Source organism: Sphaeramia orbicularis, chromosome 16, assembly GCF_902148855.1.
Source record: "Sphaeramia orbicularis chromosome 16, fSphaOr1.1, whole genome shotgun sequence".
NCBI lineage: Eukaryota > Metazoa > Chordata > Actinopteri > Kurtiformes > Apogonidae > Sphaeramia > Sphaeramia orbicularis.
Window position 1 is genome coordinate 22,302,044 of NC_043972.1, and position 26,058 is coordinate 22,328,101.

The 26,058-nt window shown below is 37.7% G+C and overlaps 1 protein-coding gene across 1 annotated transcript in view; it reads left to right on the forward strand.

Annotated features, from left to right (window-relative positions):
• The window catches only part of cpne4a (copine IVa), a 143,363-nt gene that overhangs the window by 15,240 nt on the left and 102,065 nt on the right, over positions 1 to 26,058 (forward strand). The window contains exon 2 of the mRNA XM_030157841.1: positions 11,354 to 11,545. Within this exon, the coding sequence (XP_030013701.1) occupies positions 11,375 to 11,545 (171 nt within the window). The 5' untranslated portion in view covers positions 11,354 to 11,374. The remainder of the gene's footprint in view (positions 1 to 11,353; positions 11,546 to 26,058) is intronic.

Sequence of the window (26,058 nt, forward strand, 5' to 3'; positions counted from 1 at the left end):
TTTAATTAGCATTTTACACATTGTTAAATGATTTGGTGTAATATATTTTCAAAACTGACTTTGGTTTTAATGCATTTTGGGTGAATCACTTTAACCGAAACGAATGAAACAGTAACACAGAAAAGATGATCCCTTGGTGAATCCTTTGAAGATAACAAAAACAAAACCATTGTGATGCTTTCAACATCACTGCACAAACACATCCTAAAGTTTTATCTCGGATTTCAGTCTGTTTCCAAATTGAGCTGTGACAGAGGGAGACAAACACAAAGGGAATTTAAGACTAAAAAGAAGACATCCACAGATTCATTTGCCTCCTCCGGTTTAAGCTTCAAATTACCTTCAGATAAACTGTAGGATATATGTTTTCAGAGGATAAGGGCTGAGGATTTTGTTCCCATCACTTGGGTCATTATATCATTAAGTATTTTGAGACAAACTAAGATCAAATCCTCTGAGAAAAGAGGAGACACTGTAAAGGTGAGCTTTGAAAAATGACTTATTCAATCGACAAATGACTGACATTGTGGATATTTCTGTCCTTGAGGCATTGAAATGACCCCAGTGTCAGAATGTTAAGTCTACAGCTCATTAAAACTAACTCTCACAAATGTGACACATTCACTGTCCACAGAAAGTACAGGAAAACTGAAGTCTGATAGTAATTTTACAGTTGCAGCTCACATGGGACTAATGTCTGATATGTCTGCATCAAATACACAGGTACATATTCATTATTTATCATTTCAGTAGAGATTTAAGTGCAGTAATAGATCATGTGAATTATTAAACCATCATATGAGTTAATAGTGAGTCCTTTATTTATTGATGTGGAGCTGCAGGAGGTTCACGGGGTACAGTTGTGATGAATTGTGAATTTACATTATTTAAGACAACATGTTTGTGTAAATTTCAGTGAAGGCAGCAAACAGACAGTACTTCACAATAAACATCTTTTCTTCAACAATATCAACAAACTGGAAAAAAGTACAAGAAAAACACCACTTCAGTCTTTAATATCCCTGATAATGTAATGAACATTGGAGGAACTTTTACTCCAAGTTAATATTTTGTCTCATTTCTACAAGTTTCCATGGTAACAATAATCAGAAATTGTTACAGGCTGTTGTGGAGTTTTGTGTAATTAACATGTAAAAGACAAACTGGGTGTTGTTTTCACTTGTGTATCTGTGTATGACACATTATTGTATAATTTTGGACCTATATTATTGCAATATACACAATATATAGAATAACCTAATTAAATATGGATATGGTTAAATAGGGGATAACCTTAGAAGGAGGAGACAATGGGTGGATGAACAGGAATAACAAACTGAGGATAAATGATGTGTTCATTTTAATATCATTCATCACATAAGTTTCTTATTTTACCTCTCACTACTGTCTTTTTCTAACCCTGACTCACCAAATATTTTTATTATACTTTTATGTCCATTCACCACCTCGTCCTTCTAAGGTTTGTCCGTATTTATCAATGTCACCTAAACAATTAAATTTGTTTTGTTTTTTGTTTTTTTACTTTCTTCAATTATTCATACTTAATCCATTGAGACCCAAACATCCATCGTCAACCGAAACCATCTACTGATCTAAACTGTTTGATACCTGTGATCCACTTATCCTATCAATCCATGTAAATAATTGGTGTAAAATACAGTTTGTCATCTTTTCATGGCCATCAGATATGACCCATTGGGACGTTCAGAGGCTTATAGTGAATGTGGAAACCCCGTCATCTTCTACAACATTGATTCATTGGTAAAACCCATGGAGTTGGATCAATGACAGTGGATGGAGACACCTGTTTTTACATTCAATTTTTGATATATCTGCTGAAAATGTCACTTTTTCCTCAGTTTTCTGTTTTTGATATGATAACTCAGTTATTTTAGGAACATCTACATTATCACTGAATTAAATATAGGAAAATACATGACTTGCACTGAAAAAAAAAACGCAAAATGCAGAGGATAATATTATAATAAATGCAATGCAAAGCTGAATGAGTTGTCAACAACTATTATGATACTCATTAAGAAAATAAAATCAAAAGTGCATGCCTTGTAAGTGTTGATATTCTGCGATTTCTTTCCTCTTCCGTGACACTGAATTGAAAATCATAGGCTTTGCAAAGAAGATATTTGAGGATGCCATCTCAGGTTCTGGGAAACACTTGTCTACCATCGTATGAATCTATTGATCCAAAGATCAAGCAATTAGTGAAGAAAATAGTTAATGAAAATAATGTTTGGCTGCAGAGGTGTACACTTTCATAGAGTGTCATAAAGGTTCGTTAAGGACTGGGCTTTACATTGACCTTGCACTTGGACAGTAAATCTGATCCAGCTCAGTTTAAGAACCCAGCAGAGTCTGATTCTTAAATAGCATCTTTGACTCGCTCCTTCCGCTCTTCTTCTTCCTTCTCTGAGTTGGTGAAACCCGACCTGCTGAGGATATTTTTACTGGACCATATCTGTAACTTCCTCCTGTGGAGTACATTACAGCTGTTCATGGGCGATCAAATGGCGCGTCGGCCAAGATTAATCAGATGAGCCCAGAGTTGTGATGGGATAATGGAAAGAGGTGATGAAGTGAAGGAGGAGTTTATCCGAGGCTGAAGCTGCCGTGGGATCAAGAGTTTGTTGATCAAACATGGACGCCACGGGATGATAAAAATGTCACTTTTCTGTGTCTGAAATCAGGAGCCACAGATGTGATGCTGCGTTCTGATCGGTGAGGTTTCTAACTTATTTTACTCCTCCCAGAAGTTGCATTTTATTTAAGTTCTATCCGTTGAAGAGTTTAGAATAAATTGTGGATGAAGCCGCAGCAGCTCTGACGAAAACTGATTTATTTAATGTCATTTATCTTCGATATGTTGGATTGGAATGGGTCATTCAGTGTCTTGGCATTCAATCGGTTTGACCTATTTGAAATAAATTACTTTATTTATTTTTTTTATTAAAGGGGATCAGAGTAGATGTTTTGATAGTGGTCGATAGTGGAGTGGAAAACCCCAGAAAGAAAAATGTGTTATTGATTATTCCAAAGTAATCTGTGTCTGTGCTACGTTAGTTGGCTGAACGTTTTTTTTTTGGTTTTTTTTAGAAAATATTTTAGGTTTTCTGCAGTCCATTTCAGATCAAACTTTGCAGACCGATCATGTACTTAACATGTTATTTTACTGGTTTACTTAAGTTTTAATAGTTTTCCTTTTAGAACTACAATGCTGCTGGCTTGGGCATTATTTTAAGGATATTTTTAGGATTAAATGTCTTTAAATTTTAGAGGTAGACCAATATATCAGCTGGCTGATATATCCGGCCAATATATAGTTTTTTTTTAATATCAGCCATCGGCATTAATTTTTTTTTTTCAAAGCTGATATTTGATCACTAGTAAAAATGTTATAAGATATTTGATCAGGCACCTGTGTGGGCAGCACTTGAAGTTCAATAAATGTTATAAGAGTACTATGTGTACAGGGTGGGGAAGCAAAATTTACAATGAACATTTAGTTGTTTTTTCTCAGCAGGCACTACGTCAATTGTTTTGAAACCAAACATATATTGATGTCATAATCATACCTAACACTATTATCCATACCTTTTCAGAAACTTTTGCCCATATGAGTAATCAGGAAAGCAAACGTCAAAGAGTGTGTGATTTGCTGAATGCACTCGTCACACCAAAGGAGACTTCAAAAATAGTTGGAGTGTCCATAAAGACTGTTTATAATGTAAAGAAGAGAATGACTATGAGCAAAACTATTACGAGAAAGTCTGGAAGATACTATTAAAGAAGAATGGGAGAAGTTGTCACCCGAATATTTGAGGAACACTTGCGCAAGTTTCAGGAAGCGTGTGAAGGCAGTTATTGAGAAAGAAGGAGGACACATAGAATAAAAACATTTTCTATTATGTAAATTTTCTTGTGGCAAATAAATTCTCATGACTTTCAATAAACTAATTGGTCATACACTGTCTTTCAATCCCTGCCTCAGAATATTGTAAATTTTGCTTCCCCACCCTGTACATGTATTAGTAATTAAATTTATATTGCTACAAAGAAATTTTAATTATTTGAGTGTTTCAATTGAATTTTACAGCCAATGTGTTAAAAAATAAACAAATAAATAAATAGATATATAAATAAATAAATAAAAATCAGCCTTACATATCGGCCTCAAAAATTGGTGGTAGATATTGGCCATCAGCTGACCAAATATAAAAAAATTGGCTTCAGCCTTAGAAAAACCCCTATCGGTCGACCTGTTTTAAATTTTCTAAATGATTAAATCGACACTGTCTTTGGCGCCACATTACTTTGTCATACTTTAACATAGCGACATGGTTCCAACTAGGGATGCACCGATACCACTTTTTTCCAGACCAAGTATGAGTACTTACTTTTGAGTACTTGCCGATACCGAGTACCAATACGAGTACTTAATAATCCCATTCCAGTTCTTAGTTCCTTTTGTAAATGTGCTTTATTGTCGTTGCCATCAGTCTGACTGGAACAAAGTGCAGCTACTGACATTTAATGTGTTGGAATGAGCGTTTCTCAATTAATCCACCAGGGGGCGCCGCTCTGAATTAACCATACTGGACAAATACCACGAAGAAGAGTAAATTTTTTTGAGAAGAAGAAGAAGAAGAAGAAAGTAATAACAAACATGGAGACGACAGAGGCAGCACTAATGTGATACTAATATTGCAGCGTTTTCACTGGTAAGGTTTAAAAGCTCAGCTTCAGCAGGTAGAGAAAAGAGAAATGAGCGATAAGTTTCGTTTTCACTTCTGCTGGCAACGGTCTGCACTGCTCCGTACTCCCGGCAGTTCCTGCTGGTATTCTCCATCTGGGTACGCATCCACTAGCACCTGGAAAACAGATGGAATGTACGCAGAGGACGGACAGAACGCTGCGTCTGTATCTGTGTCTTTAACGTTACTTGTAGTCAGCGTTGCTTTTATCACCATCATTTATTTTGAAAAATCTCCACACTCTTCACCCTCCCCACACATTATTCTGCCACTGTGTACCTGCTGCACTGAACTGTGAATGTCACACGGCCGTAAGTGAAATCGGTGCATTTGTATCAGATTACTTTTACGAGTACGAGTACAAGTACACACACTGAGTATCGGAGCCGATGCCCGATACTAGTATTGGAATCGGTGCATCCCTAGTTCCAACGTATAATGAGTTGCAAGACTTCAGACTTTGCTGGACTCAAATAGTATCTCAGCATCTATTACACCGATTATTGAAATCACCATGTGAATTAGAGATTTTTTGTCTGATTTTACATGTTACATTCAAAGTAGAGTGGACGTAGTCAAGAAGAAATTAGCTTTTCCTTTAAAACCAGTGTCACTGTTTACAACCAGTCCACCATATTTACCACACATGTAGCTGCATTCATTCTCTTTCAGACAGTGTAACGACCAAGTCCCAGTGATTTACAGAATGTGAACTATGAGCCTCAAAGTGACAGGAGTTTCATCCAACAGCTCCTTTAAACCCATCACTATATCAGAGCAGATATATCTGTTAAAACCAGACAAAAAATCATTTACATTGCTGTCTTTCACACAGTTTACTCTAAGCCTGCATAGAATTTATAACACAGGATTCAGTTGAGTCTCCTCTCCCTCGTGGTGATTCAGAAGCCTCTGTTTGAGTGCTTCCCTGAGGGTAAACCTCCTCTTGTAGTCTCACTTTTTGATTTACATTTCTTTTAGGGTTAAAGGGGCAAAATGTAGTATTTTTACTTTCAAATATTAAAAATGACCTAAAATTAAAATCACATTCTTAAATAAAGACCTATGAAGTCTTCTCAGTGTTGCCGGTGTTTTGGATTGAACAGATATGAAATGAACTTATTTACACTGACAGGCTGGGGGATTTATGTGACCACTAGAGGGAGTAGTGAGTCACTCTGCTGGTTTATCATAGTGGGGAAAACAACACCATGGGGCCTTTGACCAAAGCATTATAAAGTAACCAGATGGGATGAGAACCACTAAGAAACATCTTTTAGAGTCAAAGAAAGTGACAGAAATAAAAATGAAGTGTTGCCATTTGGCATGCGAACCGTGTCGGTGCAAATTTTGCAAATTACTGTTGTTTGCACTTTGTTGTTTGGGGAAAAGCCAAACCAGTTCCATACGATGGAAGTGGAGTTCTTTTTAGGAAGCAATGTTCACTGTCAACCTTGACTCCCACTTGAAATCCGCATGATGTGGACGTGAGCCGACGTGATGCGTCTGTGCGTCAGCATATAACTACATCCAGAGCCGTTGAATACTCTATGGCTCTGACTACAGCATATTATACATGATTCCACGATCTCTCCGCTGTGTCGGATCGTCGATATGTTCTAATCCTTCACGATCTAATATCGTCATATCGCACACTCAGGGGCGCCGCTACCAATTGTGGGCCCCATGAAAGCATAAACCTTATGGACCCTTCATGATTTCAGTATCTTCTCAGTCTGTCAGACGGGGGGGTGGGGGGGGGGTGGTGGTACATAACACCACTTAAGCTAGTGTGAAACAAAACTGAAACTTGACCTGCTTTCAACATTCGACTTCTATGCCTCTGTTATAAAGCGAATCTTACACCAAATTTTCATGACTTCTAACCTCGATTCACTGAACCCCCTCCACTGTTCGGGCCTCCCACAAATGCTGGGCCCCATGAATTTGTCATGTCCACCCCCCTCTTGTCGGCGCCCCAGCACACACCCCTAGTTCTTACATATAAGACATGAAAACGAAACTTTAAATTGAATCCAACCTAAACAAGAAAAGCACTCGGAAAGTGCAGACCTCCGCCAAGACAGATGGCCCCCCCCCGATCACCACCAAAATTTAATCATTTCTTCCTTGTGCCAGTATCAACATTTCCTGAAAATTTCATGAAAATCCGTCCATAACTTTTTGAGTCATCTTGCTAACAAACAAACAAATGCGCAAACAAACACGCAAACACACAAAGCAAAGTGATCACAATACCTCTTGATGGAGGTAATTAATGAATTCACTTACACTCCAAGGGTCAGTTTTGGTCATTTCTGTGTTAACCTGACGTGATTGATGACATTATCATAATTTATAACAATGTGGTCATTTTTCAGCTCAGTTTAATTAAAATGTTAAATCTTATTGAACTAGTTTAATGGATGAAAAAACACACAGGGAAATAATTTGTTATTCTAATTTAATCAACACTTGTTGAAACACACGTTCTGCTTGTTGGTTTCATCCATTTTCTACCTGACAGGGAATATTTCCATGCAATTATAAAATGTAAATCTGATATAAACGATCATCCCCACATAGTGAGGCTGGAAAATGGACTGTGAAGCTTTTATTAAAACTTTAATGGCTGTTGGTTATCAACTGGATGAATTTACATTTTTCTGCTGTAGCAGTCACAGCTGAGGAGGAGAAATATTCATGGATTTGGAGTTAGTTTTATAGTGTATGTTTAATTTTTTATTTCAGTGCAGTTTTATTTCAGTTAGAGTGTGTGGCTATTTTTAGTTTGTGGAACTGATAAGATGTTGTTGAGTTTTCTTTAGTTTTATTGTTGAGACAGTTACCAACATATTATGATATTTATATTCAACAGCACTTCCCAGGATACACTGGGTGTCCTATCACAAAACTGTGGAACGTGTTAGCTGTAACATACACTGTTCTTTAAGATTCCATAAGAGAAAATTCTCAATCTGTTCAAAAATCCTATATCACAACCATGACCATGTAATTTACATAATATTGAGAAAAGATAAATCAAGTCCGGGAAAATCTCAGTGTGTAAAGCCCAAGGGATGGAACCACTGTTGATTGAGTGACCTTTGACTCCCAGGAAGCATTGCATGAAAAATTGAGTGGCTGCAGTTATAAATGTGGACACATGTGGTCAGGAAGATGTTCGAAAGCTGTTGTTACTTAACACATCTTGCATCTAGAAGAACTACACAAAACTGTCTTACACAAGGAGAAGACTAGAATTAACTCTGTGCAGAAACAATGATGAGTTTTCAGGACCTAAGTTCATCTCAGATCGACTGAAACCTTTATTTTACCTGGAAGTCCCTTGAGATTGAACATGTCGTTGCAAAGGAGACTTGGTCAAGAATCTGAATTGGCATTTGAGCATAACAATACAACAACATATATAGTACAGTTTCAGGTAAGAATAGCACGTACACATTTCTGTGAATCCAGGAAGTTGTAATGAATTTGAATGAGGTTCCAGGACGAGGGAGCAGCAAAGGATAAATCTGCTCTGCTGTGTTCTGAATGTATATATTGTGTGTTGTGGTTGGATATTTCAGCTAATTTTCAGGAAGAACAGGTATCAGGTTCTACACATCAAAGATTAAAATACCACCTAGATCCAGTTGTAATGATCTGGGGGTGCAGATCTGTGACTGCATGGTGTTGCGTTGGCTTATGTTATCATCTGGGGAATATGTGTGAAGGTACCATTGATGTGAAGGCAAGTTCTGAAGTTGAGGGAAATATATATTGCCATCAAATGTAAATAAAAGTAAATATGACATTACTCAGGTCTCAAAATGTCTCTCATTGCAGCATCCAAATTGTAATTTGTTGGTATTTTCAGAACACCTGTTATTTGTACCTTTATCAGTTAAATGAATTCATGAAACCTCTACTTCAAACAAACAAATACATAAATTCAAACAAGTTCCATGAGTAGGCTGAAGCAAACGCTTTTGCATTCCTGCCCCAAATTCAACTAATAAACACAAATTATATCAATATATGTAACATCTATAGATGTTTATGTCAAGCCAATATAATAATTATATAATACTAAATATATTAAATATAATAATTATCATGCATATAATTCTACATCATAATCTTTTATCACTGTGTGTTGTGTCTTATTGTTATTTTATGCACTCTTATAGTATTTGATTCAACTGTTGTTGTCTTATAATTTGATCATGTTTTTAGATGTAGAGCGCTTTGGTCTTCTTTGTGTTGTTGTAAAGTGGTAAATAAATAAACTTTGATTGATTTATTGATAATCCACTGCATATGTGCTAAATATAAACCCATATAAATATAATGTACAATCTGCCGTAATTTATAATTATGTGCAACCTTCCTTATAATTTGTCTCAATTGTGTTTTTGAAACAATCCACAAATTATATTAGTTTATAGTTTAAGTACAATATATATAATATAGAACATATGTACTCCACTACATATCAGCCAACCCATCTATGCTAAACTCCACCTCCCACCGTAATTTTCAGCCCTTATATTCACCAGGTCCAAAGGAACAAATCAGTTGTTTTTACTGTATTGTAGAAAATCCCCCAAATTTTCAGCAGTAGAGTTTATAAATGAAGTGTACATCAGTGTAATTTTTTTTCCACCTGTTGTCATGATCTGTGCCTGTGTGCCTGCCGGCTCCTCCCTCTCCACATCATCTCCTCATTTACCCATGATCTGACTCACCTGCTGGCGCTGTGCGGCTGCGGCCAATCACCTCTCAGCTTATTTAAGGCTTGGTTTTGCAGCCGTGCAGCGCTGGTCCATTCGTCTCCCACTCCATAACCCGGACATTCATTCATCTACCTCTACAGACTCTGACCCAGGTTTTGTGTTATCCGTTGTTTAGTTTTCATTTATGTTTAATAAACTTATGTTTTTTCCCTTCAGTACCGTGCACTTGAGTCCTCTCATTTCCTCCTTCATTTCCTCCTTTGCGACACCTGTGGTTGTTTAATTCAGTTTTTCTCAAACCTCGGGGCGGGCCCCCCAGGGGTTATGCAAAGGCTTGGGGGGTCATGGGATCAGTCCTGGGTGTCTTTTCTTCTTCAGGTTAGAACAGTGGTTCTCAAATCCAGTCCTCGAGGATCAGTATCCTGCATGTTTTAAATCACAGGTGTCAAACATGCGGCCTGGGGGCCAAATCCGGCCTGCCAAATGGTCCAGTTCGGCCCTTATGATGAATTTGTGAAATGCAAAAATTTCACTGACGATATTAACAATCCTTATAGTTCAGGTTCCACATTCAGACAAATTCAATCTCAAGTGGGTCAGAGCAGTAAAATACTATCATAATAACCTATAAATAATGACAACTCCAAATGTTTCTCTTTGTAAATGTAAATATTTTCATGCATTTACACTAAAACAAAAGTATACTTTTGCAAAAAATGTGAATAATCTGAACAAATATGAACAACCTGAAATGTCTTAAGAAAAGTAAATACAATTTTAACAAGATTCTGCCTGTTTGTAAATGTTTTGTGTGTTTGTAGATCCACTGTGATCTGTAAGTTATAATGTACGTGTGTAAATGATAAACTGAGACATAATATTGTTAAAGTTACACTTATTTTTTTCAGTTTGTTCATGCTATTCACATCTTTTGAAAGGATGGTTTGTAGATGTAAACATTTTCATAATGTAAATTAACTTTTTTCGCTGTTAAACATAGAGAAAATTTTGGAGTTGACATTATTTATATTATTATGTTATTATTTTACTGGTTCGGCCCACTTCAGATCAAATTTAGCTGAACCTGACCCCTGAACCAAAATGAGTTTCACAGCCCTGTTTTAGATGAGTCCCTCTTCCATCACACCTGGTTCAATTAACAATCAGCTCCTCATCATGCTCTGCAGAAGCCTGATAACGATGTAATGGCTTCCAGGTGTGATGGAAAAGGGAAATATCAAAAACATGCAGGATACCGGCCCTCGAGGACTGGATTTGAGAACCACTGGGTTAGAACATGTAGCAGGTGGAACTAATGTTTTAGCGTTGGAGCACCCTGGACTCATTTTAGGGATGTACAGCAAACAAATCTCCTGCCATGGTGACCTGTCACTGGACTAGACAAAGAGTTTAGGTTTGGGCAATGGACAAGGATTGGACTGGAAAAGAAAAAGGAGCTATGTTTTTGTTTTTGCACAGTTTGTACAGTTTGCACTTTAATGTTTTGACGCTCATTGCAGCCGCTGATACTGTTAAAATGTTCATCTTTGTTTTCAAAATGTGCTTGTTCTAAAATGTAACTTTATTGTTACAGTTGTAAGATAACTGCACATTTCCTATTTTTATTTGGAAAATATGGTCTCAGGGAACAGTCTTGTTGAGTTTATATTTTATTGTTTATTTCTATTGTTTATTGTTACAGTGTTGCTGGGGCTGAGGGGGGCCTGGAGATTTTTCATCTTCCAAAGGGGGGCCCGACAGAAAAAGACTGAGAACCACTGGTTTAACTGATTCATCCAATGAACTGCTGTGTTTCCTGTGCAGACCCCCAACCCCGCCTCCATCATGAGTGACATCTATGAGTCCGCGGCCAACTCCCTGGGTTTGTTCAACAGTCCCTGTCTCACCAAAGTGGAGCTGCGACTCACCTGTAAAGGAATTTCAGACCGAGATGCTCTGTCCAAACCCGACCCCTGCATTGTTCTCAAGATGCAGTCCCATGGACAATGGATGGAGGTAGGTTACCATGGCAACCTCTACAATGTGATAGTGTCATGTGGATTTATTGTTTTCAGTGTTGACAAACTGACAGCGCTGTGTGTGGAGATTTGTGTCATACAAAAATGAAAATGAAAATAGAATAGATCAGGTCATAAAACGGAAAGGTTTGGTAGAAAAACTGAAAATCTGAAGTCAAATACAAGTCGGAAGCTTGTATTTGTGGTGTGCTAGGACACTGGTGGACTTGTTCATAAGCCTAATGTTAGTGTTTTACTTTTGGTCTTGGCATATGTGCATCATATAGGTGTGGTTTTACTTGTGATGATTATCTTGCTAACTTTTAATACTACTGCTATAATAAACCTTCCATGTTCTTTATATGTATGAAGTTTCTGAAAATACAAAGTGACCAATTAGACCAGGGGTGTCCAATCCTGGTCCTCGAGGGCCAGTATCCTGCATGTTTTAGATGTTTCCCTCTTCCAGCACACCTGACGGTCATTATCAGGCTTCTGCAGAGCCTGATGATAGGCTTATTATTTGAATCAGGTGTGTTGGAAGAGGGATACATCTAAAACATGCAGGACACCGGCCCTCGAGGACCAGGATTGGACACCCCTGAATTAGACAATATAGTACGGACAAGGTGGTACATCAGCATCTTTATGTCCTTGTTAATGTTTGTGTCTTTGTATTTAGAGGTGTGTTTTCATCTGGTTTTAATTTCATTAGTGCAGTTTGACAGTGTTCATCCATTAAATACACAGAGCTGATCAGGACCTGTGGACCTGTTGAATTTCAGCCTGTAATTAAAGATGATCACCTCTTAGTGTCTCCTGGTGTTAATACTGGATTTTCCCAGTCTCAGTGAAGGCATCCTGTAGGAGTCTTAAAGACAGAGGAATAAAACATGAGCCAACTCAACTCATCGTGCGTGTTGTGCTGTTTTTTTCCCTCTGTGTTTTCAACTGTAAGTCTGTCATCATGTTTTGTTTTTGTTGCATGAAATCCAACAGTGTGTTCTGAAACACAGCTCCAACAAATAAAGCATCGCTATCATTTTTCTAATTGTGAATTACTGCGACATGGAAACCATTCTGGTATGTAGGACAACTGTCTGCAGACCTCTGTATAATTTATACCAGATTAGAACAGTTTTCATTCTGCTATGTTAGGTTTTACTCATGGTCTCTGGGTCTTTACCCCAGTTCAGTCCCTCAGTCAAACTCTACATACTATGATCAGGAAAAGTGCTGGAAAATGTTAGGAGGCTGATGGAGGGGATGAGAGTCTGAATGTTCAGGTGTAGATGTGACAGGACTAGTTCAAGGACAGAGAATCACAAGACATGTAGGTAGAATCATATGAGCTTCTGGAAAAAATACAATTCCTTGAGTCAAGGTGATGGACAAAAGATTAAAGGAGGGTCTTTTGGGATAGTTTTGGGGTAGGTTTTCTTTCTTCTTATATAATACAGCTGAGTTACAACATGAGTAGTTTTCCTCTAGTTTTCTATAGTTTCTGACATTTTAGAATGTTTGTGATTCTGTAAGTTGTCATGGTACTTATAGTGTTTTTCCACACTTTTATGGCGCCCAAAGCACTTTACAAAGCCTCACATTCACCAGTCGGCATCTGCCACCATGCAAGGTGCTGCCAGGCCTTACTGGGAGCAGTTTAGGGTTCAGACATGTGGACAGTTGGAGGCAGGATTCGAACCACCAACCCTTCGGTCATTGAACCAACTGAGCCCCAGCTGACCCGTTATATCTGATTGTATTCTATTAGCATTTTTGCATCATTTTGGACTAACATTATTACAATGCTTTGACAACATGTAGATTAGGTAAACACAAGTCCACATGTTCTGAACTGTACATATATCTGTGATTCTACAGTGTTTTACTAATTACTGTATGGACTGGCTTCATTTGTCCCAACTGAGCTTTACAATGAATCTAACTGCTTTTCATACCATACACATAAACACATGAAGTATCTGCAGATCACATTCACCGTGTGAGTTCACAGGTCACAGATATACTATAACATACTGACATGCAGGTATTTAAAACAAATGGACTCACAGTAGAAAGGGTTGAACCAAAAGGTTATTTAATGACATAATCTATACAACACCCTTGATTGTTAATATCTTCAGTGTAAATTTGCACTTCGTAATTTCATCCCAGGGGTCACATTGGAGCCCTTGAACAGGCCAGGTTTGGAATACAAGCCATATTTTTGACACCCCTGATGTAATCATCCAAAATATTTGACTTTGGTTTCATCATCAAGGCATCAAGGATAAAGAAGTCAGTCCCTGTAGGTGGTTGAGTCCCATGTCGGACTGCACCTAGACCACTGATCATCCCCTCCTCTGGACTGACTCCATTTTCCCCCCACTGACATTAACTCACTCATCTCTCAGTAACAAAGCTCACCTGTCGAAGCAGGTAAAAGTATTTATTCCTGGCTGAAGTCAGACACAGACAGAGAAGAAGATGATTAGATTCTCCTCCAGACCAAAGTGAGTCCATTCACAACAGAGAGAAATGGGAGATCAGACTGTGCTGACACTGTAGTTTAATACAACAGCTGTCAGAGTGAAGGTGAAACTGGGTGAACAGAGCAGAGATAGAACTGCATTTGGTTGGAACTCCCTCACATTAGTTCTTTGATTTATGTTGTTTTGGTACTTTGTCATTATGTGAACACTTGCTGTGTAACATTACTCCAAGTGGGGCAGTGAAGATGAAGTTAAGTCTTTTGGATTGAGGAACCCAAACCGACTGGGCTTTGTGTTTTCAGTTCCACTCTGTCCTGTCTGGTCTGTCCAGACATCTTTAATGATCCTGTTATTCTGTCCTGCAGCCACAGCTTCTGTACACAGAACTGTTGGAAACATAAACCAATGAAGGAGTGTCCAATTTGTAAGAGAAGGTCTTTGAAGGTATTTCCACAAAACTGGCCTGTGTTTCAGTCTGTAGTCTGCACTCAGAGACACTGAAGGTCTTCTGTCTGGACCATTAGCAGCCAGTTTGTAACAAATACCAGTCCTCAATAATACTCAGCTACTGATTCAGACCCTTGGATGTACCTGTGAAACAATTCAAGAGGAAACTTGAGGACACTCTGCCCTGAAAGGACAAGGTAAAGGCTCTTGACTTTTTTTGACCTGGCTGCAGAACACACTGACTTTCAGACTTGACAAAGACAAAGAGAAATTAAGGAACAGTTCCATAAACTTGGCACAAAAAATACAAAAACCAAGGCACTCTTTTATAATTTTAAAATGCCTTTATTAATTATGGCATGTCTCAGTGGACCTCACTGAGCCCCAGTACGTTTCAGCCTGCTGGCCTTCATCAGGGGGACCAACACCCAGCAGGCTGAAACACACTGGGGCTCAGCGAGGTCCACTGAGACATGCCATAATTAATAAAGGCATTTTAAAATTATAAGTGCCTTGGTTTTTGTGTTTTTTGTGCATTCACCAAAGAGCACCTCTTTTACCATTTTTCATTACTGCCAGGAGGTCCATGAAGGGTTCCTCTTTATCATTTGTTCAAGTTGCATAAACTTTACAAGTTTCTCACAGTATTCTGTAGGGATGGGAATTAAGAACCAGTTCTTTTAGAGCAGGGCTGTCAAACTCATTATAGTTCAGGGGCCACATTCAGCTAAATTTGATCTGAAGCGGGCCGAACCAGTAAAATAATCACATAATAATATATAAATAATGCCAACTCCAAAGTTTTCTCTATGTTTTAGAGCAAAAAAGTAAATTTGCATTATGAAAAGGTTTACATCTACAAACTATCCTTTCAAAAGATGTGCATAACACGAACCCAAAAAAAAAAAGTGTAATTTTAACAATATTCTGCCTCAGTTTATCATTTACACATGTACATTATAACTAACAAATATACAAAATATCTAGTAACAGGCAGAATCTTGTTAAAATTGTACTTACTTCTCTTAAGACATTTCAGGTTGTTCGTATTTGTTCAGGTTATTCACATTTTTTTTTTTTTTTTTACGAAATATTACTTTGTTTTAGTGTAAATACATGAAAATATTTACATTTACAAAGAGAAAAAGTTTGGAGTTGTCATTATTTATATGTTATTATGATAGTATTTGACTGGTCCTGCCCATTTGAGATTGAATTGGTCTGAATGTGGAACCTGAACTAAAAGGATTGTTAATTTTATTTATTTATTTATTTATTTTTAAAATATTATTATTATTATTTATTTATTTATTTATTATTATTATTATTATTATTATTATTTTTATTTTTTTATTTATTTATTTATTTTTTTAAAAATTGAATTTAATTGTATTTTTTGGTATTTTCTATTAAAAAAATAAAAAATACAAAAAAATAAAAAGATTGTCAATATCTTAGTGTAATTTTTGCATTTCACAAATTCATCCCAAGGGCCGACCTGGACCCTTTGGCGGGCCGGATTTGGCTCCCGGGCCGCATGTTTGACACCTGTGTTTTAGAGATTCCATGGAATTGTTTGTCTGTTTAACGAATCTGCTTATCGGTTTTGCAACATCAAATGCGTCACATGTCATTTCTGTATTGTGATTCTGAATGGCTCTAAAGTATGGTTGTATTTCACCAGTAAAGATGACGCTAGGATCATTTGTAACAGTTGCAATTAAACTGCACCACATCTTTTAGCCATCTTATATTGGCTGCTTAGTGAAGGAGGCGATGACTCTGGAAAACAGAATGTACAGCAAGCCACTAACATTAAACTCCTCCAGATTCTACATTATCACTGTGTCAACCTGCTTTCACTGTTGTTTATGAGTAAACTCTATGTCCCATAGTTGCATTTAGATGATGACGAGGCTCAGAGGTTCCAGCAGGTAGCTCTCACACTCCTTTAACTACACCTTTAGAACCCTTTATGAGTTTTGTTTGAATTGAATGCAAAATGTGACTGCACATTTGACTTTAAAGAGTTATTTCAAAAAACCTGTCAGGAAGATGGAATATCTCAACAACGCAGATATGCTCAGTAACACAGACTTAAATAAATTCATGTGCAACATTTGAGAGGAATAGGTTTATTGTGTACATAGGAATTCGTATTTCAGCCCATGAGAAATTGGAGCAAAAACAACCGTTGCATTTATATATTGTTCAGTGTATATACTATTTTTGTAACTTCCCACTGAATATTTTTACCACAGAAGGTCTGTGTGACCGTGAAAGAACTCAGATGAAAAAGGAGAGGAGTTATTTTAGAGCTGTAACGATATATATTCATTTATTTGCATAAATCCTTCTAAGAAAGAATTGGAAGTGATTCTTTCGGTGTTGCTGGTGCATTTGTTGTTCAGGTTCAGTTATTAATAAAATACATACATTTCCATCCCATTCGCCTCAGGTCTGATATAATAAACATTGACTTCTCCAAGCAATTTTGGATGGATATATATCAATAGGTAATGTAATATAATAATATAATTATAATAATCCTTCTTTATATAGAACTTTTCTAAGTCCAAGTATAAAAGTGGCTCACAGAGGCCAGAAGATAAAACCGATAAGCCATAAAAGCATCAATAAAAGGAAAACAGGCATATTTAGAATGAAATTTGAGGTAAGATGATATATGATAAAAGTATGCTTTAAGAAGTAACTTTTTACCCAAATCTGCCTGGTTTTCACTGAAACACAGAGGATAATGTTTAAATAAAGGGGCTGTAAACTGACTAGGAAAGGTCAGATAGGTTCAGAGGGTTGAATTTAAAAAAAAATAAAATAAATAAATAAATAAATAACGCAGGTAAAAACTTTTCTTAGTTTTTGTTTTTAATGATTTTACATCTTTATTTTTTTCTTATGTTGTTCATATCAATATAACATCAAACCCTATCATAGAACACACATTGTCAATACCTTAAGTTCCATCAAATACATTTTAAAAGTATACAGTCACACATATGTAAATAAATAAGCTTAAAAAACTAACTGATGTTCTGCGTAAATAAATTGATAAATGATAAATATATACATTTTCAATTATAGTAAAATAACTGAAGTTTACAGTTACATTAGCTTACTTATGGCTTCATTTGTCCAAATATGATCACTTTTGCTTCCTCCATCTATGATATATGGTTCAGGGTGATACACAAGTTTATTAGATCCGTATCACACACTGGCTGCAGTAAACTAATAATAAGACTCTCACATTCTGTTGGAGACTGGCTATAAAATCTCAGTAGAGTCAGGTGACATATAAATGTTTCTCAGGTTAAAGGGTTGTCTTTTGTTTGCAGGAAGATTGATAAACCAGTGTTTAGCTGGGTGAATATCTGACATATACCACAGATCCTTTAGAAAACAGTCCATATCCAGCCCAAACAAATGTGTGCACAAACGGCTGCAGATTGACATGCTTTCACAGTGTGGAGGTCTCCAGCGTATTATGTGCTGTTTGGATCTAGACCCTGGCATTCCTCAGACAGACTCCAGTTATCCACTCACAGATAATGTGTTTACTCCACTGACGGTGATAATAACTCTGTGGCCTCCCTCGGTGCCTTCTCTTTCTGTCCTCTCTCTGTTCTCAGCCATCTGGAGCTGAACTGTTTGCTTAAATGGCGTCTGTTTGGAAGCTGCTCAGGTTCATTATTGAAGCGACAGATGATGAAGGAGGAAAGTGACTGAAGTCTCTGCTGCTCTCTGGTTTGTTGGGATACGAAGCCCGGAGGAGGAAACGGGTCCAAACTCACCCTGAGAGTAAACAGACTGAGCTCCAGGGCCTCATTTATGATCAGATTCAGGCGATTTGTGGCTCTTCCTTCACCTGTCACCTGGGTTCTTGTAAAATGTTTCCCATTGACTTGAGGCAAAGCAGCTTTTTAACAAATAAAGAACTCAGTCCAGATTTGAAAATAACACCAAATTCAGTTGTTTGGCACATTCTACCGCTGCTATTGCATACTGATGTGACTTATTTTAATGACTTTAATTACAAACGTAATGGCTTAAAAATGAAATGGAAAATTGGCATTGGGATTTCTCTGCGCAACAAGTGCACTCTAGGTCTGCTGCTAATTATATGCATTTGCAACAGCTTGCAAACATTCATAAACACCCACAGAATGCAAAAAAATTGTACAGGGTGTCCCATAAGTCTCCATATGTAGGAGACATAATACATATGGTTCTAACATGTATTTCTTTATATTTCTTCTTTATAGTTCTTCAGCAGCGGAGGACATGCATTGAAATGTGTTCCCGACAAAATGGCAGTCATATAGAGCATATTATATAAATAAAAATGGTTTATGTCAAGAAACATTTATTTTTCCTGTGTATGGAGACTTATGGGACACCCTGTGTGATAATCTGTGCTAGATGTACCAGCTTTTAGTCTTTGAGCCTCATTGTTTGCAAGTAGCTGTTAATATTTAATATTAAATCTATTCCTGATTGGTTACATCATACTGTACTTACATTATTTACTCAAGGTGTTATTTACTCAAATTGGTTATAAAGTCCCTATGTTTTTTGGGTCAACTATACAGGAAATTACATCACATAGAAGTGCAGTTAGCTAGCTAATATCAACAAATGACTCCTGATGCAACAGAGGCTCCAACACAAGCCGCAGGTAAACTACCAAATATGCTTGAATCTTCCCTTTTTGATTTTTTTTTCTTTTTTCGAACATATGGTATTTTCTTTTTTTTTTACAGTCACATTAGCTAGTGTTAGCAAGGGAGCTAACAGCAGCAAACATTAGCTAGTGAGCTTACCACTAACCAACACCTCTGAAAGAATACTACTTATATCTCTTAGACAAACATAGATCAGAATGACTTAGCAGTAAATTAGTGTTTGGCCAAATCCCAATTCACCCCTTAGCCCTACCCCTTGGCCCTTGCACTTGACACTACCCCTTGAAATGGAGCAGCAAGGGGTAGGGGTTGAAACATTCCCCTATGAAATGGGACAACCCTTCGTGACCTGTTACGTCATCAGCAGTACTGCTGTCATCGATGCTGCTATAAACAGATGCGAAGACTTTGTTTCTGAAAGTATTCTCCATGCCATCAGTAGCTGTAATCGTCTCGGTTCCATGGGCTTTGGGCATCTTTTTGCGGCTACCAACTATAAACTGCAGAAATGCGATCTGTAACACATTGAAACAGCGTTAAACAGTCGATCAAATGATTGAGGTGTTTACGAAGAAAATACATACATTTTTGGCTTTGTTTACCTCCATCTTGCCAATGATTCGAACAGGATTGTGGGAAATTTCTCCTACCCGTCTGTTCGTGGTGGGGTCCCAGAAATTCTTCGTTTTGAGGGCTATACAGCCCTCCCCCTTAGCCCTTCCCTTCCATCTAATTGAGAATCGGGACAGCACTACCCCTTCACATGTACGCGCAAAATGGAGGGTAAGGGGGAGGGCTAAGGGCTGAACTGGGATTCAGCCTCAGTCTTTTGTTCTTTTGCAAAATGCGTAGCCTTCTTGTATAACAAATCAGATTGCTGATACAAACCTGGTAGCGAAAATCCGCTAATGTTAACTAGTGAGCTAACCACAGCTAAGTGCAGTTTTGGTATCACAAACAAGTTGAAGTTGTTTTAAAAACCTGAAACATTTGTAGTACAAGATAAAATTGATGCAAAACACACTTCTAGTCTTTCATTTCTTGATTTACTTATTTTTTTATGTACTTATTTTGATTTAATTTAATTAAAGCCAGTGCTGTCCAATCTGAACTATAATTCAATATGATAAAAACACTTCAAGGGTGTTATCTGCCAGTGAAAACTCTAAAGACATAACAAAATGAATATCATGATCATAAATACATGATTGCTTTATCACCTGGACACCTAGATGTCTTTTGTTTTAGGTGTTAACATATCCAATTCAGAAGTTGCAGGTTAGTTTTGATCCTGAAACATCCCATTACATTCGACTGGTTTCAAATGATCAGGTCATAGTTTTGGTCCTGTTGGTTAGTTTTAATATGTTGTTATTAAGTTCTGGTTTTGGTGTTGTTAATTGTAGCTTCAGGTTTTTGGCCTCAGGTTTCACAACAGGAAACTTTTGCTTTTGTTCTTCACATCCTTCTTTTGTTGTTCAGACCTGGTTCAAACTCTTCTCTGGTTTGTGTTTAATAACTATGTATTAAATTTCTCCCCCTCTGACCTGCAGCAGTGTTCTCAGAACTCCTCTTTCATATCATCACCTCTTTCTTCATGTAAATTAGTGCCATATCACAGGGTTATTATTTCAGTAAATGCCTCCTGGCTCTCGGAATAAATAAGTAAACAAAGATATGTGAGCAGAGGAGACACCGGCTCTGATGTCTAGATTAGGGACCGAGGTCGTAACAATTAAAACCAGATGAGCATCGTGGTTGGAGCTCGGAGTTATTGTCACATCAAAGAGCTGTTCTTTACTTTTTTTCATCGGCCGGGCTCAGAGGCAGTGCTGGTGTGAAGCTCCTGTTTGTTCATGCCAGAACTCATTTTACAAAAATCCCACCACACCTCAAGTTTTTATTTTTAGACTTTGTCGTTGTCATCGTCCAGGTCCACCACCAGTGTTCAGCAAAAAGATACAATCAGAAAAGAATGACTGGTTTAATATTAACTTGGGAGCCTCAGGAAAAAAAATCAGACTTTCTTACAAATTGTTGGTCTCAGATTATTTTTGTGGTGGATCAATGTTCACAAGCAGCAGCATGATGATAATAAACTAATAGTGGAGCTTCATAGAGGTATAACACTGATCCCTTAAAACGACATATTATTGCATATGAATGTTCTCACACTTTTTTCTCACTAACTGATTGAGACATATGTGCGTAATTCATTCAAATTTCAGATCGACCTGTGGCCCATGCACTCGACCACCGGTTTCCTGCTGTTGTAACATCCTTCATTACCCACAAGGCCAAATAGCCAAGTGCCCTTTATCCTCCATCTCCATGTGTGAAACCCAGAGTTGGAGGAGATAAATGGAGGTGTAACAGGCTGAACAAGACAAAAGTTACCTGAGACATTTGGAGGTTAATTATCCACTTTGTGTTAGATCAGCAAAAGCTTTAATAGTCACACGCAGTTATTTGTCTAGTATCAGTGACCAGGAAGTGAACATATTCCTAGAAAAATTAATTGAATACAGTTAAAAACAACTTCAGTTAATGCTGACATGGAGTACAGGACACAGGATGAGTAATAGACTATATCATAATAATTTAAACATGTTTTTTTACTTCAGGGACATTTTTGGTAAAATTCATATGCTTAAACAGCCACTCATCTACAAATAATTTTAAGTAGAGTGGCACCCCTGCGCCCCCTATAGACTGGTCACCCCCACGTAGCAACAAGCATTAACCCTTAGAGACCTAGGGCTATTTTTGAGGCAACTTCCAAATGAATTTTTCTCAACATTTAACTTTTACTAAAAGATTCATTACCATTATTACCATTTACTATAAATGCATTGCATTTTTTCAGTGAAAACATTTTTTTTTCTTTTTCTGGTGTTTAATTTACTGACCATGTAGATCAGGGGTGTCCAATCCTGGTCCTCGAGGGCCAGTATCCTGCATGTTTTAGACGTATCTCTCTTCCAACACACCTGATTCAAATGATACGCCTATCATCAAGCTCTGCAGAAGCCTGATAACAACCATCAGGTGTGCTGGAAGAGGGAAACATCTAAAACATGCAGGATACCAGCCCCCGTGGACCAGGATTGGACACCCCTGATGTAGATGCTCATGAAAGCTCAGAGTAAATTAAATGACCATTTCAGCAAAAAAATATAACTGAACAGGAAGTGTCTACAACCACTGTCATTTCTCAAATTATATGCATTTTATTGGTGAATCAATGTTGTAGTAGATGATGGTGTTCCCACATTCACTATGGAGCCTCTGAACATCCAAATGGGTCATGTATCATTCATTTTCTGAACCACTTAATCAATAGCCCCTTTTACACAGCGCTTTATTCCAGGATGACATCTGTGTAAATGAAATGGTGGGATCATTTGGTCCTCTGAAACACCTCTGGAGGTAGTAACAGAGCTGTGATAAAGGTGGAATCACGATTCAGGAACACTATGTAAAAGTAACACCTCTTGTTCCACAACCAAGGTGTCGTTTTGATGATGTATTGCACATGAGGGGGATTTACAAATGAGTGTGGGCCGTGTACAATAAACAAACATATCAACACAACCAGAAAGATGTCAAACTGGGGAGACGCCGAGCTCTGCGAGCTGTTGTCACTTCGGGCAGAGGACTCTATCCACGCTAACATTTGTGGAACAGTGAAAGACTCTGGAGAGGTTAACTAAGAAGCTATGCTCGGGTATTTCCGACATGCAAGTTATACGTCACACTACGCTGCGTTACCACCCCTTTGATTCTGGATTGTAGGTCTGCTGTGTAAAAGTCCAGCCTCTCTCACCTCTGTTACTCCTTTGGCTTGGCTGTGGAAATCGGTCAATGGTGGAAAAAAAGGTGGGATCACCATCTCACCTTTTTTCCAGGATCTCTGTGTAAAAGTGGCTATTGAGAGGGTCATCAGGAAGCTGGATCCTATCCCAGCTACGGACTGGTGAAGGTGGGGCACACCTTCAACATATTGCCAGTTCATCATGGGGCACGTATAGAGACAAACAACCATTCACTCTCACATTCACAGCAATTTAGATTAACCGATTAACATACTAAGATGCATGTCTTTGAACGCAGCATACAAACTCCACGCAGAAAAGCCCATGCTGACTGGTGCTGGAACTGAATGGAGCCAAGTTCGGCTGATAAATCTGTGCATCTGTGTATAAAAATAAAGTTATTGTGATGACCACTGGGTATGTCAAGATGATGAAGTGGAATTTGCAGCAGAGTAAAAACAGTAAAGAACGTCTGAGCTGTAAGTGGTGGGTTCATGGCTGACTGAAGTGGCCTGATAGTGTTTAGATGCGTTCAGTCTGTCGAGGCGTGGCGTTTATGCTGAGTCTTGTCCTTGTCGTTGTTCCAGGCTTTCAGTGTCAGATGAGATTATAATCCGACAGAGAAGGAACGTCCTAATGCGTCCTTAAAGTCTGGTTTAGATCCCCCCCAAAGGATGCAAGTCATCAAACAATAATGGGGTTTACTTTGCGTTTTACCTTCTGATTCATTGGTTTTAATGTGGTTTTTCTGCACAGATCAGTGTTGATGCATCCGTCCGGTCTCAGTGTCTCTGGTGGGTTTGGTGTGACTCGGTCAGACCTGCTTTCTGCTGCCCTACTTTACATTTTCCTGTGTATTTTTAGCCAAAATTCACTGATACAGACGCAGATGAAGCATTCTGACATTTACTCTCTACTTATATTTTCAGTTTATCCCATGTTTATTTTCACACTGCCTTCTTTACTTTTTACTTCAGTCTGTTTCAGAGACAGCAGGTCATCGTTTAGAGGCTCCAAACTCTTTCTGAGGAGCCACGTGATTGGTTGAAAGTGTGTTTTTAAGTCGTACGTTCACTTTGTCTCCGTCTGACAAACTGACTTGGACAAAGGAGGGTGTTTTTGTGTTTGAGATGCAGACTGTCACACTGTGTCACATCCAGTTTTCAGAGTTTTAAGCAGCGGGAGACTTAAAAGCTTTGTTGGATCAAATGTTGTTCTGTGAAATGACAATCATGCTGAGAATCATGAAAAAGCTCTGTGAAAAATGGACAAAGACTGTGGACAGATGTTATTTACATCTATCTGCTGCTCTAACAACTGAAGGTGGCAAAGTTTCATGACAAAGAACACTGTGATAGTCAAATCCTGAACAAATAAATATGTTATTTCAGTACAACTTGCCTAAAACTGAATCTGTCTGACTTTTGTGACTTATGACACAATGGGCTTCATGCATGACACATTTGAGCTTAACAAATGTGCACAATTTAGGACATTTTCCAGCATTCATCATCAATATATTTGCATTTTCTCTAGACCTCTCCTAAAGGACTAAGAACAGATAACATGTTTGATGAAATAATAATAGCCCAATATTGATAAAGAATGAGTTTGCTTTATGAAAACTGAAGAAAAATAGTTTGCAACTGTGTACTCTACCTCTAAATTTTTAGACTTGCTGAAAGCGACTAGGTTCATTCATTACATACTCACATTGATAAGAACAAAATGTGTTTTTAGTCCTATGTGAAATTGCCTGTAGAATTTTTTTTCCCCCCTTCTACTTATACCATGTCCACACTAACACTCATACTGTATTTTTCTAAACACATCCTTTCTTGTTCTATCTTGAAAAGAAAAGACCACACCTCTAATGTGACCACAAACACTGCAAAAATCAAAATCTTACGAAGTGTATTTTTCTCATTTCTTGTCAAAATATCTCAGCACACTTAAAATAACACATAATCACCTAAAGAGTAACTTTTCAGTGAGATATAAGAACTTATTTTTAGCCAATAGATCTTGAAAATGTTATTTCAAGAAATCTTACCAAGATAATTTTCATTTTTTCCATTGGCAGATTTTTTTTTGCTTGAATGAAGCAAAAAAATCTTGAATTAAGATATTTTGACCAGAGATGAGAAAAATACATTTAGTAAGATTTTGATTTTTGCGGTGAACTGGTACAAATGCTCAGATGAACTGTTGTGTTACTTCAAACTATGGATAATACTTGACACATCAAACACGGAGGCTTTAATCTGTCATAAAGGTGAAGAAGCAACAAGTTCAGGTATAAACTTAAGTTTCCTCAAGTGTTAGTTGTGGTTATGAAAGTGTATTCTTTACATCATATAGATTTGTCCATAACACTGCTCCGGTCTGTCTCCCAAAGGTAAAAAATAAGTGGTGTGACGCCATTGTTTTCCAATCAGTTTGTTTAAAAATCTTCACTTTGGAAATAATTTACTAAAATCTGGGTTTTTGTGACACAAGTGCTGTTTAGATGTGAATAAGAAGAGAAAAATATAGGGAAAAATATCTGATTTGTAAAGTATCTGTATTAGGCTGTGTCCATACGAAAACGGTTTCGGTTGTATCCGCAAGAGTTTTGTATCGGATAGGCCTTTCCTCCACATGAAACCAATGTTTTCAGTCACTGAAACCGTAACTTTTTGAAACCGGGTCCCAGGGTGGATACATTTGAAAACACCGGTACAACCAAACAGCAACTTTTCTAAAAGGATGATGTCATAGCCCCACCTCTCTAACCTTTCATCCCATAAGCAAGATGCCACTTCAAAACATCAACAACAATGGCGGACTACAGAGTTAGTGCTCGTGTTACAACAGCTATTGAGCTTATTGGAAATACTGAATCAAAATCGTCGGCTACTCTTTCATTACAATGAACAACAAACAACCATAGCTAACAATATTCACTCCATGCTCTTGGATCTAGGGGCAACCAGAGGGGCAACCAGGAGGAAACCAGAGGATCAGACCTGGTACGACCAAGATAACTTCATGCGCATGCTCCACGTCTTCTTC